Here is an 18,230-nt window from a genome sequence, read left to right as displayed (position 1 = left end):
GGTCAGTGTGGCTATGGTGGGCGGGGTCTCCCGGTGAGTGGCGGTTGTTTGGGGTGGGCGGGGCCGGCTGTCGCGGGCACTGTGTCTGTCGTGACTTGGGCGCGCCCCTCGGGCGGCGGTGCCACGGGAGCCATGGCGGGGTGGGGGTCGTTCTATCGGGGTGAGGGGCCCGAGGACGAGGAGGAGGAGGAGCAGCAGCAGGAGGAGGACGGGGCTGAGGCGGTCGGTAAGGGCCCCTCACCCGCTCACAGAGGGCAGTCCGGGGCCCGGTGCCTGCCCGCGGGGGTGCGCGGGCGGAGGGGTCGCTGCTAAAACTGTTTACTCCCGCTCTATAGCGGACCACAGGTTCGGGGGCCGGGACAGCCTCATCTTTTTGGTGGATGCCTCCAAGGCCATGTTTGAGTCCGACGGGGACGCAGAAACTCCCTTCGACATGACCATGCAGGTAAGGTTCGATGAACTGCTACTTGCCAAAGACAAAACTTTCACACCTTTTACTACGAGTTACTTTTTTCATATTTTGCCCTGTGTGCGTTTTTTTTAGTGCATCCGGAATGTGTATACCAGCAAAATTATCAGTAGTGACAGGGACCTGTTAAGTGTCGTGTTCTATGGGACAGAAAACAACAAGAACTCAGCAGATTTCAAGCACATCTATGTTCTTCAGGAGCTGGACAATCCAGGTAAAGTGATATGAAGATTGTGTAAAGATGGTGTGAGGAAACTTGTGTAGTAGTAGCATTGTCGGTAACTGATCTCTTTAAAATCAGAGTTATTGGATAAATAAGTTCTTGTTACTGAAATCTGTTGGTAGCAGTGGGGATAGATTTAGAAATTTATGGAAACCTTAGAAACTTTGTGAGAGCTTAGCTTTTTCTCTTGTAGTTGGTTCAGATCTTTTTTCTGTGTCTTCTGTTTTAACGTGGTGGTTCACCTGCTGTCTGCTAAACCTAGGAGGATCTCAAGAGAACTCATGAAAGCCCATCACGTGTCTGCTGCACTTCAGAAAAGTGCATGTCTATGCTAAGGCACAGGGATTCCAGATGATGATGAATATCACAGAATGGCTGAGATTGGATGGGATTTCCAACCCTCCTGCTCAAGCAGGGTCAGCTAGAACAGGTGGTCCAACATGCTAGCCTGTTTGGGGTGTTCCATTTCTTGTTTTCATAAGTTCTGCAATTCTTGAATTTCACTCTTTCATTTTCTTAGAATGACGTAGCATATGCTTGATAACAAATGCCAATTGCTGAATTGGAAAAGGCAGTAGGGAGAGTGCAAAGAATTGCATGCTAATGAAGTCTTTTCATGGTGGAGTCTTGTGGGGGGATTTTGGCTACAATTTTTAATAGCAGCCTTTATCTCTGAGGAGGTTTGGTTTAATTTTCTTCACTAGAGGGTGCAGGTTTAATGACACAGGGGCAGCAAACTGCCATATGCTTCTTGTTCATCCTTTTTCCTCCTCCTTCCCTGCTTGCTCTTTTCCCCCTTTCAGAAGCAGTAGCCTCACCATGCTGATAAAAACAGCACAGGTGAAAGGTGGGTGTTGTTAAAAAGGAGGAGAATTGTATATTTTCTGCCCCTGGAGAGCAACGTGCTCTAGAGAAGGAGGAAATACTAGTTGTTATGGAGTACATAATTATGAACACTTATGCTATTAATTAAAGGGCAGCTAAGGAGATGAAAATAAAATAGTAAAGGGAGGGGAAGACATTTTCAGATGAGATTTCAAAAGTGCTATAGAGTTTAAGTGAAGGAAAAGGAAGCAGCTCTGCAGAATGCAGTAGCTCCCTTTGTAGCGTAGTTGGAGAAGACAGAGAATGGGCTGTTAGGCAGGTGGGAAAAGGAGTCGTTGTTGGGCCGGAGTAATTGTCAGAGCTGTAACAAGGCCTAAATGTCGCTGTGCTCCCTGTGGTGATCTATAGGGCTGTGTCTGACCTGTGCGTGGATTCTCTCTGACATGAGAGGCAAGGAAGGAGGAGAAGGGCTCCACCTTCCCAGCATGCTGTGGAGATGCCGGGTGTATTTCAGGCTCTTCTCCTTTCTCTGGTGGTGCAGCAGTCTGCCGTGCCTCCGCAGCTGGTGCCATTGCTGCCTTTCCTTGTCCTTTCAGTGTGAAGGGTTTGCGATACTTTGATCCCTGCCTGTTTCCCTTCCCAAAAGGAAGAGTCCACAGTGGTATCAGGGCAGTTTGTGTCCTCTTGGCCCTCGTAGGTGCTTTGTGATACTGCAAACGTGAGGTGATGCTAAACAGTTTTCTCAGCCAGGTGTTGCAAGGGCACTGCCACAGAGGTGCCAGGGACAGTACTGGGACATCAGCAGCAAGGGACCCCAGGTGCATGTTTAGAAGAGCTCATGGTACATCTTTCAGTATTTCTAATGTATGTGAATGCTGTTACCTCCTTAGGTGCAAAGCGTGTTCTAGAGTTGGACCAATACAGGGGAGATGAAGGACGAGCACTTTTCCGTGAGAGCTTTGGCCACAATGCTGACTATTCCCTGGGGGAAGCGCTCTGGGCCTGCTCTAATCTCTTCAGTGATGTCCGAGTCAGGCTGAGCCACAAAAGGATCATGCTCTTCACCAACGAGGATGACCCTCATGCCAATGACAGTGCTAAAGCCAAGCTGGCCAGGACCAGAGCTGGTGATCTGAGAGACACAGGTCATTATTTTCCCCTTTAATTTCAGGCAGTAAAACATGTTGTATCCTCGCGGCAGATGTTAACTGCATTGCAATTTTGTGATGGAAAAAGAATGTAAAATCATCAGAACTGGGTAACCTTTCTGAAGTTTTTTAAAAGTTAGAAAGTCTGTTATCTGATCTGCAATCCAATAACTAGCAGTTATTTTCTAGGATCTCTTCTTCTGCATTGATAGCATAAATTGGGACATGAGAGGGCCAAGAAAAGCAAACTTTTTGTTGTACCATTTTCCAGGAAGGGAATAATAACACAAAGTTAACACAAAAGAAAAACTACATTAATAGCTTCATTTTGAATCAGCTGAAGGACATCAACCTGAGCTCAGAGATTAGACATCAAGTGCTTAGTTAGTTCAACTATGTAGCTGAGATAATCAGTGTTTTTGGAGTTCAGCAGATGTCCTGGATCTAGTAGCTGTGAGGCTTCCTTAATCCTGAGACCCTATAACTAAAGGAAAGGGGATTTTCTGAACTCATTACTTACTTCTATGCTTGAGGTACGATTATGTTTTATAAGAGCTCATCAGAGCTGTTTCATACACAATACTATCCAGATTCTTAATTAGGGAGGAATGATTTTCTATGCTGCAGTATTTTCACTGAAATTAAAGAATGCCTTTTGCCTTTTTCCCTAGAAAATTTCGCATCTGTTGCAGATGACAATTTGGAGCTCATTCTTGCTTAAATTATTTGGGTGGATGAAGAAATCTGGGAGTGCTGAGAAACATGATAATGTAAGAAAAAAAAGCAGTTTCTGATCCTCCTCTTATCTCTCACATTGCTTCTAGGTATCATCCTGGACTTGATGCATTTGAAGAAACCTGGAGGGTTCGATATCTCTTTGTTCTACAGGGATATTATAAATGTAGCAGAGGATGAGGACCTTGGGATCCAGCCCAAGGAGTCAGAGAAACTGGAACATCTCATGAAGAAAGTACGAGCAAAGGAGACAAAGAAACGGGCTTTAGTGAGGTTTGTGCCTAGTTATGATACATCATTCAGTGGAGGCACCTGATGTCATTTTTAGACTGCGTCTCACCTTCCTCTTCTGGAATGATTGGTCCTTAACAGCATCAGTGCTTACATTCCTCAGTCTTAATTCCTTAGTTCAAGATTGGTGTTTCTTCCATAGCTTGCAAGGATATTTGTCCTTGGTGGATGAGAAGAGCAGAGAGTGCAGCTAGGTCTCCTTTTTTGTTCTGTGTAGCATTTCCTGTATTGAGCTTGAAATGATCATTTGTCAAAAATTTATATCATTGCCAAATACTTACCTGAAAATCTGCAACGTGGGAAATAGTTTATAGTGAAACCTGATTGAAATGAGGCTTTTTTTGCTAATGTTAACTTTAAGAAATTTATCTGAATGTGACTAGTAGGTTTTTTGGCCCATTATTAAATAGTTATATGTGGCCGTTCTGTCTAGGCACTGTGGATTCATACAGCCTTGACATTTCTGATCTACTGAAAGATTAGAGATACTTACAGAGGATTAAAGGGATCTTGACAAAGTAGATAGAAAGTATTTTTGTAACCACGTACTTCGTAACAGTTGTTTTTTTAAATGAGTGATTTCATAGCAGAATGAAAGGGAATGAACTTCAAGGCCTAGTGTTTATTTTTTTAATAAATATTTTAAAAGTATCCTAAACTGAATTGCTGCCATTGCCATTCTTCTCCTGCTGACAGCTTTATTTTGCTTTTCTGAGAATGAGGAAAAATCTTGTACCTGTGATACCTTTTGGAAGAGAGAAAGTAATATTCATAGTAATTCACTTTTCTGCTCTCGGAACTTGAAGATGTTTCTAATTTTAAGCCTTTACTTCTGAATTTTTCTCTGACTTCTGATTTAATTTTTTCTTGAATCATGATATTGTCTTGATGGGGTTCTTTTGGGGGCTTCTTCATTTTGCATGAACAGCTGTGAGAATTCAGAGTTCATGTTACGTTAAGCACAGGTGGGGTACCCAAATGTGAACTTACCCTGTGCTCCGCTTGTGCATAGCTGCCCTTCCAAGTGAAAAAAAGGTAAAAGAAATATGGTAAATTTTTTGTGTTTAGATGATTTTTATGACCAGAAAGGATGACATTGCAAGAATATCTTTATACAAGTGAGATTATGACCCAAGTGATAGTATGTTTCCAAGGATACCTGTGATTTTCGGGGAGGAGAACCCGAGGAAGTCAGAGAAAATAAGTTATCTGTGGAGGTGACTTTCTTTTGCAGTAGTGTCTCAAGTCTGTATCTGCTTTTTACACAGGTTAAATCTGTATCTGAGCAATGATCTGGCGCTTTCTGTTGGTGTTTACAACCTTATTCAAAAAGCTTATAAGCCACATCCAGTGAAGCTTTATCGAGAAACTAATGAACCAGTTAAAACGAAAACAAGAACGTTTAATGGAAAAACAGGCAGTTTGCTCCTGCCTAGTGACACAAAAAGGGCTCAGGTAACGTATTGATTATATCCCTGTTTTTTCCCGTCTCTGTGATGTGTGTGGGAGGTGCCTATTTTCTTGCTGCTTTTGTTTGTATTCCACTTTCAAGATGAGATGCAGAAATACTTGCATCTGTATGACCCTGGGGACAGCCTGGTCACATTGCGAGCTCTGTAGAGTAAGAGTGGGTTGTGTCTCTGGCCTGACTGTCAGGGGAAAAGCATAGCTGCTGGTGAAAGTGCACTCAGGAACTCGGGTATTTTCTTTCTTTGAGGCAGAACCAGGTTGTCAGAGCCTGACCTTATGTGACCCTGTGTGATCATTGCTGCTGTTACCTGTTGATTCATTAGGAACAGATTTTGTCCGTTTTGTTAAACATTGAGGTGTGAATCACAGGGGGAGTTGGAGTGGTTTTCCAAACGAAAGGCATGTTACCTTTGGAGTTTTTTGTTACATTTTTCTTTACTTTGCCTTCCTGCTTGATAGTTTGGCTGATGTAAATTGAATGTTGCATTCCGTTCAGGCACAGCCTTATTTCAAAGCAGGTTATGCAGTTGCTAGGTATACTGTCACAAGCGCATTTTTTGTGTCCTTCCTTGCTAAAGGCTCTTAAAGTTTTTGTCTTAACATGAAATATTAAGTTTATTTATACTGGACGTTAGTTTCTTGAAATAAAGTACAGGAGATAAACAGAAAGCTTTGCATTAAGCCCTGATGTCTAACTTCAGCAGCTGGACTATAACATGGTTTTGATTTTGGATGCTTGAGCAATGCTTTAGAAGTGTTGTTTCTTAGTCACTATTTCTGCCAGGAGTAGGCAGCTGATGTGCATCTGCTGAAGCAAGTTTAGAATTGGGCAGGACCTCTGAAAAGGTCTAACCCAGCCCAGAGCAAGACTCACAAAACCAGGTCAGGTTGCTCAGAGTTTGTTTGGGACAGCTCTGAAGAACATCAGAGATGAGATGTGACAGCCTCTCTGTACCAGGGCTTACCCATTGTCTTAGTAAAGTGCATTTTGCTAATGTTCAGATAGAATTTCCCTTGGGATAATGGGCACAGTCTGGGACTTGCCGTTTTGGTGTGCACTAATGACAAGTTTACTCTGTCTTGTTCTATAACCCTCTTTTCAGTAGTGGAAGACAGCACTTGCATCCTCTTCCAATCCCGTCCCCTTCTCCCCCAGTTTTCTTTATACTGGCAGCACTATCATCTGCTCTTCCCTGGTGTAGACATACGGAAACCGACAGATTGTGCTGGAGAAAGAGGAAACAGAAGAATTAAAACGGTTTGATTCTCCGGGTTTGTTTCTGATTGGCTTCAAACCACTTTCAGTGCTAAAACAGCACCACCACATCAGGCCCTCGCAGTTCATTTATCCTGAGGAGTCCTTGGTGAGGGGTAAGTAAAGATGGTAAGAGAAGATTCACCACCTTGCATTAGGCTGATTCATTGTGTGTTTGAGTGGGGATCACTGAGTGTAAAAGCTTTGACTAACTTAAAAACTTGCTATTGTTAAGAAGAACTGAATTAACTGTTACTGCCTCTCTCAGCTGCAGTTATTTGTTGTTCTCTCCAGTAGCAGAAGAGCCAATTTGGCTTCATGTTTCATCCGTCATGACAAGCAGCTAAAGATGTAGTTCCAAAACACTTGATTTTGTCATTCATGAAAGTGGAGGATCCTAGTACCTGAAAAGAAGGCAAAGATGGTTTAAAAAAACACAAATGAAAAACAAACCTCAGAACAGTTAAAATAATTGCTGTTTTTAAGTCCATATATGCTAAGACTGGAAACATGATACTCAGGAAGTATAGTTGAATTAACAGCACTTTATGGTCTTGTAAAGAGAGAAGGAGAGGATGTTTAGGACTGCTTGTTTTCCCCTTTTTATGTGTATACATAAGTCTACTTATCTAAAAATCCCAGGCTGCAACTATGAAGAAAAAATCTCTAGCTCCTCAACCTACCAGTGGATAAAGTGGGCTGAGTTATGACCAGATGCTTTACAGTGTCTGACTAAAGAAGAACCTTTTTGCTAGCTTCTCCAGCTTCGCAGTTTCCTGACTCAAACACATTACTTATACGTCAGTCTTTTCCTGACCACCATATCTGGTAAAATGCAAAGCAAACGTGTGCCTCAGGAGGAGTACTGAAGTCTGAATTCTTAGTGTGTTACTTCTGCAAAAAGGTCCTATGATGTGTTGCTGCTCTGATATCCCATGAAACAGAAAAAGACTTTGTAGATTGCTGTTTCCAAATGTCACTGTATTTCATTGCTCAGATGCTGGTGATTTCATTTCTTTCGGAGCTCTCTCTGCTCCATCAGGACAGACACACTGACACACTGATATTGTCCACTTCGAGGGCTCTCCCTTCCAAAATTCGATTTTTACTTCTGAAGTATTGCAAGCATTCCAAAGAAGTCCCAGGTTTTGAAACTGTAATATCTGGGGTTATATTCCTGAACAGAGGAGGAAAGCTGTCAGTCTGACCAATCCGCTCTTTACTTTGCAGGGAGTACAACACTATTTAATGCCTTGTTGATGAAATGCTTGGAGAGGGAGATGATGATGCTGTGCAGATACACTGTTCGCCGGAACACTCCTCCTCGCTTTGTGGCCCTGCTTCCTCAGGAGGAAGAGGTGGATGAGCAGAAAGTGCAGATAGCCCCTCCAGGTATGGGAAGGGATGCCTCAGCAGTCAGCATAATAGCGTCCTGTATTGAGCAAAAATAATCTTAGCACCACTCCCCTTAAAACTGGGGAAAGCGCTTTCCAACATCCGTTTTCTTCAGTTTTGTCGTTGTAAGCATCTGATGTTGAATCTATTTTTAAAACCCCAGTTGCATCAGTGCTTGCTCAGGTATGACCTGGCTACAGTGTTTTCCCTGCCTCCTATCTCTTTTTAGCAAATTCAAGGAACTGACATAAAAATTAAAAGCCTTTTTTTCTGTTTAGTGACTTGGCAGTGTCTCTTTCCTTGAATTTTATTTTATCCTTGAATAGATTTTGAAGTATTAAATAAATAATCTTGCATATTGAGCCTCACACCTCATCAGCCAAGTGGGGAATGATTAGGGAGCAAAGGCAGACTCCTGCTTTTTTGCATTTTCTCATTTCTTTAAGTGGAAAATCATCTTTTGGGAGAATGTAAAGTAGGGAAATAAATCTGCTTGTGTACAAAATGAAGCATTTCAGAATAACATGTGGACAATACATAATTTTCAAACAAGTCTTTTTCAAACTCATATCTCATAAGGTGGGCAAAAAGCAACTCCCCAGTATCCAACACATAAAAAGCAACTCACCAGTATCCAACTCTTAGCTATGCATTTGGTTCAAATCTCTTTTACAAAGCCATTAGTGTGATGTTGGTTATATACATTGAGATTGGGATTGAGTGTCATGCTGTAGGTACTGGGAAGTATTATAGATTGCTGTTGTTTACAACAAAACAGCTAACTAGTTCAGAGTCATCAGACTTAGATAATAAACATCTTGGTCTTTCCCATAAATTATTGTTTTGAGGCTGGCCTTCTGTATAACTGTTCTCTTGCTCCTTCTCTTCTGTATAGGTTTCCACATAATTTTTCTGCCATATGCAGATGACAAGAGGAATGTTGATTTTACAGAAAATGTGCCAGCCAGTCAAGAGCAGGTGGACAAAATGAAGGAAATAATTCAAAAACTCCGGTTCAAATACAGGTGCATGGAGATAAATAATGTGGAGGGGAGTGGTATGGGGAAGAAAGCACAACTATTGCTTGCTCTATTGCACACATTGTTCAGCTGTGGTGTGCTGAATTTGAAGATGAGATTTTGATATATTTTGAGAGAAATTGCTTCTCATTGCAGTAGCTTTGTCCAAACTTTATTCTTAATCAGTCTGGATACCCAGGCACCATAATGTTTATGTAGCACATTCTGGAGTTCTTTATAGAATTTCTCTTGTTCTCTGGGCTGTTGTCATTTGTTGCAGAGGTATCACATTTTATTGTGGTTCTGAAACTCTATTGCAGATCAGATGTGGGTCGTTTCCATTAGAGCACTTTAGAAAGAATAGCTAGGCCATTTTTTCATTATAGCTAGGATAAATGCTATGAAGTACTTTATGGGAGAATTTTTCCTAGATATGTGGAAACTACCATAACTGTTATTAAATGCCACTGTCTCCTTTTGCCTTATCCACATTTCTAAGTCTCACACAGCATTCTAATGTGGTTGATTCATGACAGGATAGTGATTCAGCAGGTAAATTGAAAAGAGGAAAAGCAGTTCTGATGCGATGGATTGTTCTGTGGGAAAGAGGGCAGTTTTATTTTGCAGTAAGTTGGTGGTAGATCTTAAGTGTTTTGTCTGTCTTGGCAGCATGCATTGACATTTTGGGGGATTTTTGACAGGACTGACAGCTTTGAGAACCCGGTTTTGCAGCAGCACTTCAGGAATCTGGAGGCTTTAGCACTGGATATGCTGGAACCAGAACAAGCTGAGGATCTTACAAGTGAGAATTATTGGTGGATGCAAAGGGAAGTGGGAGACTGTTGACTTTGTTCTAAGTCAAATATGTGCTACTACAGCCCCAAATGTCTTTTAAAAAATATTTTCGAATGTGTGGTTCCATGATGTAGAATTCTGAAATACTGAAACTGTACTTTCTAATGCTGTCACTTCTAAGGTAGAGAAAAAATTGCTTACTTTACCATCCAAAATGAAAATTGAATCACCTTTTTTCTGTGGTGACAAATGTTTTCTCTGAAATTCCTGTCTTCAAGATTCTCATTAATACTTCAGTCTGATAAATGGGCAGAATTAAGAGAATTATTCTGCTGGGGGCCATTGTGCCACCATGTGGCTGTGAGAGTTTATTATGTAAGAATATCTGCTCCTGAAGGGGAATTATTTTTTTAAATTATGTTGTTTTCCTGAAATGGTCTTAACAAACAATCTAGGTCCCTCTGCTAGCTGTCTTAGAAATACATGACAGAAACAAGCTGTTCTGCCTCAAACTACTTGCAACCTTTGATAGTAACCTGTTGTATTTTAAAATTCTGAAACTAGACCTGGTAGCAGTGTAATCAGGGAGAAGATCTTCTATGTCACTTTTACCGTGTAAGTTTTGTTCTGCGTGTATATATATATATATATATATATATATCTCTTGCAGGGAAGTGTGTGAATCCGTTACATATGTATAATCACAGAATAGGTCAGGTTGGAAGGGACCACAGTGGGTCATGTGGTCCAACCTCCCTACTCAAGCAGAGTCATCCTAGAGCACATGGCACAGGATTATGTCCAAACAGTTCTTGAATTTCTCAAGTGAGGAGACTCCACACCCTCTCTGGACAACCTGTTCCAGTGCATGGTCACTCGCACAGTAAAGAAGTTCTTCCTCATGTTCAGGTGGAACTTCCTGTGTATCAATTCTTGCCCCTTGCCTCTTGTCTTGTTGCTTGACACTGCTGAGAAGAGCCTGGCTCCATCCTCTTGACACCCTCTCTTCAAATACTTACAGACATTGATAATGTCCCCTCTCAGTCATCTCTTCTTGAGGCCTAACAGGCCCAACTCTCTCAGCCTTTTCTCATAAGAGAGATGCTCCAGTCCCTTCATCATCTTTGTTGCCTTCTGCTAGACCTGCTCCAGGAGCTCTATGCCTCTCTTGTAGTGGGGAGCCAAGAACTGGACACAGCACTCCAGTTGTCCAAACTCTTCATATTACCAAGAGCTGTAAACTTCTCATTTGGGAATATCGTAACACAGGTATTTGCATTTTGCATGCTTGCAAGATGCTTGCAGACAAGTTATTACAGAAGCACAACTGTATCTGGTCATGGCCTTGTTTAGACTTTCCTGGGTTTGAGAGACCAAATCTTTTATCTTTTGCCAGTGCCAAAGTATGAACAGATGAACCACAGGCTGGGCAACCTGGTAGAGGAGTTTAAGCAGCTGGTTTATCCCCCTGACTACAATCCTGAAGGGAAGGCTGTAAAGCGAAAACAAGGTAAGTAATGGTGGTGCAGACACAAAACATAGTGTCTGTATGTGCAAGAATTGTGCAAGAATTCTCTTTATTGATCTCCGCAATGAAGTGAATTTATATCCAGTGTTGATTCTTAGAGAGTAGAGGATATTGTGGTATCCAATTGGAGAACTACTGGAATGAGAAACTGCAGAGTGAAGTATAGGAAGTAATGTGGGTAAATGACTGCAAAATATGTATATATAATTTTAGTAACTTTGTACTTTATGATAATATAGTAAAATCATTCATACTTTCAGTTTGTGTTGGTGAGGGAGCAGACTTTTATGCATAGGCAGTTCAGCAAGTCCAAGGTGGGCATCTTTAGGGCTAAATGTGTGAGTAATGCTGAAGTACGTGTGTAGTTTAGGAGTCTATGAAATTCTGCATGAAGTGGGAGTGTCAGTTAGCTGAGTTCCCGGTGGAATCATTGCATTCTGCTGTCTCCATGAGAATCCCTTAAAAGTTTCATTTGGAGGGTGATCTTTCCATCAGAATACAGAGTTTCACACTTCAGTTAAGATCACTGCTATCAATGAAATACTTACTACATGACTTATCTAGTGATATCTGTTCCTTAAAACAAAACATGGAAACCTGTGAACGTGTAGCTGTCAAGTACCATGTGCTAATGGCCATTAACTGTGGTATGTATAAGAAATGTTGATGTCTTTCTATGAAGAAAGTTTTAAGAATCTTTGTGATCTAAAATTGCCTTTCTAGCTTCTGATGACCAAACTGAGAAGAGGCCCAAGGTAGAAGTCTCAAAGGATGAGCTGCAGAGTCATGTGCAGAAGGGCACTCTGGGCAAGCTCACTGTACCTATTCTGAAGGAGGCATGCAGGCTTTTGGGGCTGAAGGGTGGAGGCAAGAAGCAGGAACTCATGGATGCTTTAATTGAATACTTTAAGGAGCGTTAAGCAGGAATGGAAGGCCCTGGTTGACTTCTGTCTGCTTGGAATGTTGGTTATCTTATGTGAATGCTGTGTCTGTTTAATCCTGCTACGAAAGAGAAGGCAACTAAATGTTGCTGTATCTAGCAGTGGAGAAACTTTTCACTCATAGTTGTGAAACTTCTCTGCAAAGTTGGATTCTGTTGACAGTAGCCAAAGGCAGAATTAAATTCCCTGTGAACTCAGGTCACCCACCGTACATGAACAGAGAGTTGTGCCTTCCTCATTTCTTAATAAAAGTTATTTTGGACTTCTTACTTTGAAACACTGACTATGCCATGTTTGAATCATAAAGACAGCAAAACTCACTTCAGCGTAAGAAAACAGAATGGTCTGTCTTAATGGCATCACGTGAATTCAAGCCAGCAGGTCGAGTCTGTGTGCTAACAGAGGGTGTAAATGTGGTGTATTACTCTTCGACTCTCCAAAACAGCTGGTCAGTATCAGTACTAGTAATCAAATTTGTGTTACAAAGATTACCAGCAGATCATAAAGGAAAAGAAAGTAATTACTGGGAAACAGTAGCCAATCCTTTGGGCAAAAAGCTAGCACTTTACAAAGCTGCACAGCCAGGTCCTCCATTTTTAAATTGTAATAGCAGAAGCTGGTTTAAAAAAGGAAAAAAATTGTGTTCCCTAGAAGGCTGCAAGCACTTATCCCAGTTAAATTACTGAGATGGCATAGAGCTTTTCCACTTGTAGTGAGTATGAGTCAGACTTGTGCAGGCTTCTGTACTTGAGTCTGTGCTTTAAAAATAGAAAAAATAGTTGTGGAAAGTAGCTGTTAGGTACAATATTTTTACTTTTTTAATCATACTTGTGGAGACAGCAACTGGGGCTATGTTTTGGTTTTCTACCTCTGGCACACCCCACCTGTTTTGCAGTGCAAGATGACTAAAACCAATGAACTGTTGCTGCCCTTGCTCTGAGAAACTACTAATTATTTAGTGAAAGTCTTAACCTTATACAGGATGCAAACAGGATACCTGAGGTGTCCATTTTGGTCTTCATAGTGTTTTTAGTGTTCAGAGATTCTTGTGTTTGGCACACGAACTATTGGGCCACTTACTGAAGAGTTAAATCATATATTAAGGTCATGCTGGTGCTGTAGTGTGGCACATGTCTTGGAGCCAGCTGTGACCCCCCCCCCCTTCTGACACTGTGACTGTCCTAGCTGTGCCAGCACACTGCTCACTCCTACCTCCTCAGCTCCTGGAGAGAGCAGCTAGCCCATGTTGAGCTCTGCAGTGCAGAAGCTATGTAATCTGTTATAATTACAACCAGCCTGCATTATAGTAGTTATTTTTAATAAAGATTTGTCTAAGCAATCACTTTATTTTGCCCTTCGGCAAAAAAGCTACTGTAAATGCTTTTTTTAGCAAGGCTTGAATTGAACGCAGTGAAATAGTGAGACTATTCTGTCCATAATTCTGTGAATTTAATTCTGCAAATACCCTTATAAATTTCTCTTCTGGCTTGCTAACCCCCTGGCACAGCACGTCCCAGGCTTTGGATAATTGTGGCATGTTTGTTCTAGGTTATTAGATCTTCTTCTTGGCCTTTTTTTTTTAACAGCAGGCTATCACATTAAGCAGAAGTTTAAACGGGATAATGATGGAAGGCTTCAGAGCAGAAAAAGAAACAGTTTTGCTTGCTCAAGAATCCTTTATTTCTGCTCCTTTTGTGCTTTGTCTTACATCAGCTGTCTTGGTACAATAGGGCAAATCCTTGGCAAAGCTGTGGTTCTAAACACAACTAGCTCAACAGTAAGCATCAGTAGAAGGGAACAGCAGCCTTTCTAAACCTCATACAATTGAAAGGACTCTAAAAATACTTGTAATAAGTTCACAAGGATTACTGTTATCAGCCATTTACAAAAACATACAGACACGATGTCTTCAGTATTTCATGAGCTGATTTCAGCTGCTTGGGATGTACTTACTAAAGGTATGAAGTTAGTGCCTCTGTGGAAACACTACAGGTAAATTTATTTTTGCCTTCTGCTGTTGCACCTATTGGTGTTACCTGTTGTTGTTTCCACACTACTTTGCTTTGGCATCCTGCAATAGGAACCAGGTTTGATATGGCCCATTCCAACACAGGGCTTTAGAAACTTCTGTTCAGAGCAGTAAGTGGATTATACAATATGCATTTAACTAAAGCTAGTTCAATAAAACCACCACTAATCCAGAATGCTGGTGGTGCTCCATGCTTTTCCAGAACAAATGATCTAGCATTCTCTTCTTGAGACACAAGTTGATTTATTTGAAAAATTACTTGCTGTCTGCTTCCTTGGCTGTGACTTACAGGGTTCATCTTCAGTCAGGTGACCACAGTGCAGTAGCTAAAAAGCATGACATACTTCTTATCAGCCAGATGTAGGGTACTCGTCAGACACAACAGGCTGCCCTCTACCATGGGTTTTGTACTTCTCTAGGAAGCCCAAGCTCAATTATAACAGTCCATGCAAAGAAAAGTGAAGGAGTATGAATTACTCCACTGCAACAGCCTTTAGGCAACCTCTGAGTAGTTCAGCTGTACAAGTAGAAACATTCCAGTTAGCTGCAAATGCTTCACCAAGGGAATGACAATTATATTTAGCTTTGCCAGCATTTTTATTTTTTTCTTAAAAAGTCAGTACTTAAAAATAATTGAGATAAAACATTTCGCCTTGTGTACTGCCATAAGATTTCTGTTCCCCATACATCTCTTAGAGAAGTCTTGCGTCTGGTTTCAAGAACAAGGGCTGTGCCATAAGTACCGATCTTGGCTCCATCTGCTGCTACACAGTAGCTGCTGCCCGCCTTATACACGGCCTACAGTGCCCTGTCACTTAAGGTGGGGAACCCACAGCCCTTTTCCTCAGCAGCCAAAACTGTTCGGAAACACAGTTACTCACACCTGTTAGAGGCTGAAGCTTAGCAGAAATACTTCAACACAGAGAAAGCTGACGGGTGGGTTAAAGAAGCCCTGAGCAGGCAGACGGGGAAATAAGGGGGGCGGGGGACTTTTTCTTTCTTTTAAACATAAAAGAAGATACAGTTGTACAATCACTTTTCAAGAAGTAATACAAGGAGAATGAATGTGTTGGAGTAGAATAATAGAAAAGTGGGGAGATGGGGCAGAATCACTAAGAATTAAGCCATTATTAAACAAAAATGTGGCATTTTGAAACACTGATATCAAAACTATCATCTCAACCAAAGCTAAACATTAATGACCCCTAATTTCCACTTTCCTGTTCCACACACATTTAAACTCATGGGCACTTAGACCAACAGTCTTTCTATAGCTTGCTGGACAGACTGGATCTGAGGCTTTAGCTGTGATCCCTCCTTGATGGTGATGGAGCAGGCGATGACAGGCCGGGAAACGCCACACGCCCGGCCCAGGGCTTGCTTGGACCGCACAAACACATAAGGTACGTTCTTGTCCTCACAGAGAAGAGGGAGGTGCAGGATGATCTCCAAGGGCTCTGCATCTGCTGCCATCACAATGAACTCCGCAATCCCTCTGTTCAGTGTTTTGGTGGCTGTAAAAGAAACTGAAGAGTCAGTCTAAGTCCTTCTGGGAAGCACATCTAATGAAAAACAACTTTAGAAGATGCTGAAATTGGTATCAGTGGGAAGGAGAGCTCAAGGTAGCACGAGGACAGCCAAAGGAAAGTGGCAGCTGTAGGGCCAGGGAAGGGGTTATTTGCAGGGCTGCTGGGGTGCTGTGCCCAGCACTGCCCTCAAGTGCAGTCGAGAGACTGACAAAGGAGCAAGGCCAGCCCAAGGCTGCTGATGGGTACGGGGCTGGAACCCACCATGAGGGGAGATTGAGGGAGATTGAGGGAGTTGGTTTAGCCTGGAGAAGAGAGAGCTGAGGTGGGAGTGGGGGCAGCATGGCTGCTGTCTTCTACTTCAGGGGGATTGCAGACAAGACGAGGCCACACTGTCCTTGTGAGTACACAGGAACAAGCACAAGTTGCAGATAGTGACTGTTGCCTCAGTGAAATTCCAAGGGCATAGCGTAATTTTATATCCCCCATGCCATGAGAGGTGTTTAAGCCATGGGACATGGGTCCTAAGAGAATACTGAGTTTCTATCCTTAGGGATTATGGTTTTTTTAAAAGTTTGACTAAGCAAAGCCCCAAGCAGCTGTGAAGGGAGCCAGTCTCTGAGCAGGTTGCACTAGAGGTACCCTTTAAATGCAAATCATTTTATGATTCTGAAGTGGCTAGACATCTGGGTAATCCCAGTGCCACACCACTGAAGTATGCACGATACAGGACATGCACCAGGAACACAACTTGGGAATCTACCAGAACCATATATAAATGTTGAAAAGATTACAACTTAATTCTGTCCCTGAATATTACTTAAGCAAGCTTGAAGGAGGAGGAAGACACACACTTGCAATAGCCAGATCAATACAGAATGAGTGGTTCACAGCTACAGAGAAAAGACAACCTCTAGCCACAGCATCTCACACAATCCTTGCAATGACTTCTAGCACACTTCACAACACACAGGTCTCACCTTCATTGGCTCCTTTGCGTAGCTGCTTATAGTTGCAGGATTGCTGCACAAGATCCAGCAGTGTTTTGGTGAGCTGTGCATCAGCCAGCGGGTAAGCTTTGGGATTCACTTCTGCCTCACTCTAGAGAAAGAAAGAAGTAGTAAGTATTACAACAGGAGCAAAGGGGGCTTTATTCTGAGCAACACTGCACAGGCATCATATCCATCACATATACTGATTAGTGGAGTCATATCACTGCTCTGCACATATAGCAGAAATTCCACTGCATTTTACTTCTACAAGAAGGGTTCCTGTATCAAACTAAAGGGGATAAATAAGAAACATCCCTCACATCCAAGTAAAGAGCATCTCTACTCACACATTCACACCCTACAAACCAGCAACAGTGAACTCACAGGGGAGTCTTCAGGCGTTCGCTACCACAAAGACTACATAAAACGAAGCGTTTCAGCGCATAAATTAACAATCTGATATAGATTTTAAAGAAACTCCCAGGAGAGCACGTATCAAGTTTATTTCCGCAAATCAGAAGTAGCTTCTAAACGTGACCATCAGTGGTGGGACGGAACAGCAGCGAGGTCACAGGCGGTGTTCGCGGCCGGCGCTGGCAGAACCGCGGCCAGCCCGGCCCCAGGCACGGCGCGGGGGTGACCCAGACGCCGAGTGTCCCGTCACCAGGTGCCCCCAGCACCGCCAGCACCGCGGGTTCCCTCCCCCGCCACCAGCCGCACCCCGCCCGGCCTCCACGTGCTGCCCGCCGCGCGGCCGGGGAGGTGGCGACCCTCCGCCCCCGGCTCCCCGGAGGAGGAGGGGGAGGACAAGGAGAAGGAAAGACAAGGAGAAGAGAAGGAGGAAGAGGAGGAGGCGAAGGCGGAGGCCAGGCCCCGACGCCACTCACCATGGCCGCGGCGCGTTCGCTGCCGTGTGCCCGAGCGCGCTGCGGGGGAAGAGGCGGGAGCGATCCCGCCGCCGCCGGAAGGGAGGCGGGCCCGGGGCGGCCCCGGCGCGGAGCCTCCACCCACCCCCGGCGGGGCGGGGCGGGGCCGGGTGGCCTGCCCGGCAGCTGGGATGGCGGCGGCGGGCGCGGTTCCCTGCGGTGGGCACGGGGTGCGCTGGGCGCTGCCGCTCCGCCCGCCGCTCTGCCTCGCCTGCGCCGTGGAGACCCTGGGCGACGGCAGCGCCTCGGTGGGCAGCGCCTGCCCCGCCGCCCCTTCCCTTGCGCGGCCGGGCCGCGGAGCGCCCCCTCAGCGGCCCCCGCCCCGCCGCCGGGGCTGCCGCTCTCCTGCGCTGCGCTTGCGGCTGGGGCGCGGCCCTGGGCCAGGCCTGTCACCTCAGCACCGGGCCCTGGTGGCCCTTTTCCCCCCCCCCGGGGTGGTGGGAGCAGCGCAGGGCTCGGGCCCAAGGGCTGACAGGCTGCTGTCTTTGATCTGCAGCTGGTGCGCAAGAAGCATGTCCTGTCCCGTCTCCAGGATGCCCTGGCCTGGCAGGCACTGCCAGTCGTCCAGCTGCTGGCACCGGACGAGAGGGTCTGCATGCATTTGATAGGAACTCTCTTTGGTAAGAGCTCTGCTGAGCCCTAGTGCAGCAGCAGGGAGGAGGC

General features: G+C 44.0%; 3 protein-coding genes across 5 annotated transcripts in view; 2 read left to right on the top strand and 1 right to left on the bottom strand.

The window, feature by feature from the left end:
• Positions 1-87: 87 nt before the first annotated feature.
• Positions 88-12,371, top strand: XRCC6 (X-ray repair cross complementing 6). The gene is made up of 12 exons (XM_051784843.1): positions 88-226; positions 336-445; positions 545-683; positions 2,408-2,662; positions 3,490-3,673; positions 4,960-5,146; positions 6,364-6,532; positions 7,647-7,808; positions 8,707-8,836; positions 9,532-9,632; positions 11,022-11,135; positions 11,877-12,371. Exons 1-12 carry the CDS (start codon positions 133-135, stop codon positions 12,071-12,073), a joined length of 1,842 nt encoding a protein of 613 aa, XP_051640803.1. The 5' UTR covers positions 88-132; the 3' UTR covers positions 12,074-12,371.
• A 1,379-nt stretch (positions 12,372-13,750) lies between these two features.
• On the bottom strand, positions 13,751-17,618 carry SNU13 (small nuclear ribonucleoprotein 13). The gene is made up of 3 exons (XM_051784850.1): positions 17,529-17,618; positions 16,630-16,750; positions 13,751-15,637 (listed from the first exon to the last, which is right to left on the bottom strand). Exons 1-3 carry the CDS (start codon positions 17,529-17,531, stop codon positions 15,375-15,377), a joined length of 387 nt encoding a protein of 128 aa, XP_051640810.1. The 5' UTR covers positions 17,532-17,618; the 3' UTR covers positions 13,751-15,374.
• LOC127469932 (coiled-coil domain-containing protein 134-like) overlaps positions 17,576-18,230 on the top strand; it is a 45,120-nt gene continuing 44,465 nt past the window's right edge. For all 3 annotated transcript variants that reach the window (XM_051784841.1, XM_051784837.1, XM_051784836.1), the window contains exons 1-2: positions 17,576-17,815; positions 18,064-18,187. In XM_051784841.1, the coding sequence (XP_051640801.1) occupies positions 17,699-17,815; positions 18,064-18,187 (241 nt within the window). In that variant the 5' untranslated portion in view covers positions 17,576-17,698. The remainder of the gene's footprint in view (positions 17,816-18,063; positions 18,188-18,230) is intronic.

This window comes from Manacus candei, unplaced genomic scaffold, assembly GCF_025592945.1.
Source record: "Manacus candei isolate 608988 ecotype Guabito, Panama unplaced genomic scaffold, ASM2559294v1 h1tg000018l, whole genome shotgun sequence".
Classification (NCBI taxonomy): domain Eukaryota; kingdom Metazoa; phylum Chordata; class Aves; order Passeriformes; family Pipridae; genus Manacus; species Manacus candei.
This window is presented reverse-complemented; position numbering and strand designations above follow the sequence as displayed.

Coding starts and splice junctions, on each gene's coding strand:
- XRCC6 (XM_051784843.1), top strand. CDS start 133: ATGGCGGGGTGGGGGTCGTTCTATCGGGGTGAGGGGCCCGAGGACGAG. Junction 446..544: donor CCTTCGACATGACCATGCAG/GTAAGGTTCGAT, acceptor CGTTTTTTTTAG/TGCATCCGGAATGTGTATAC. Junction 9,633..11,021: donor ACAAGCTGAGGATCTTACAA/GTGAGAATTATT, acceptor ATCTTTTGCCAG/TGCCAAAGTATGAACAGATG.
- SNU13 (XM_051784850.1), bottom strand. Junction 15,638..16,629: donor ACGCAAAGGAGCCAATGAAG/GTGAGACCTGTG, acceptor TTTCTTTTACAG/CCACCAAAACACTGAACAGA.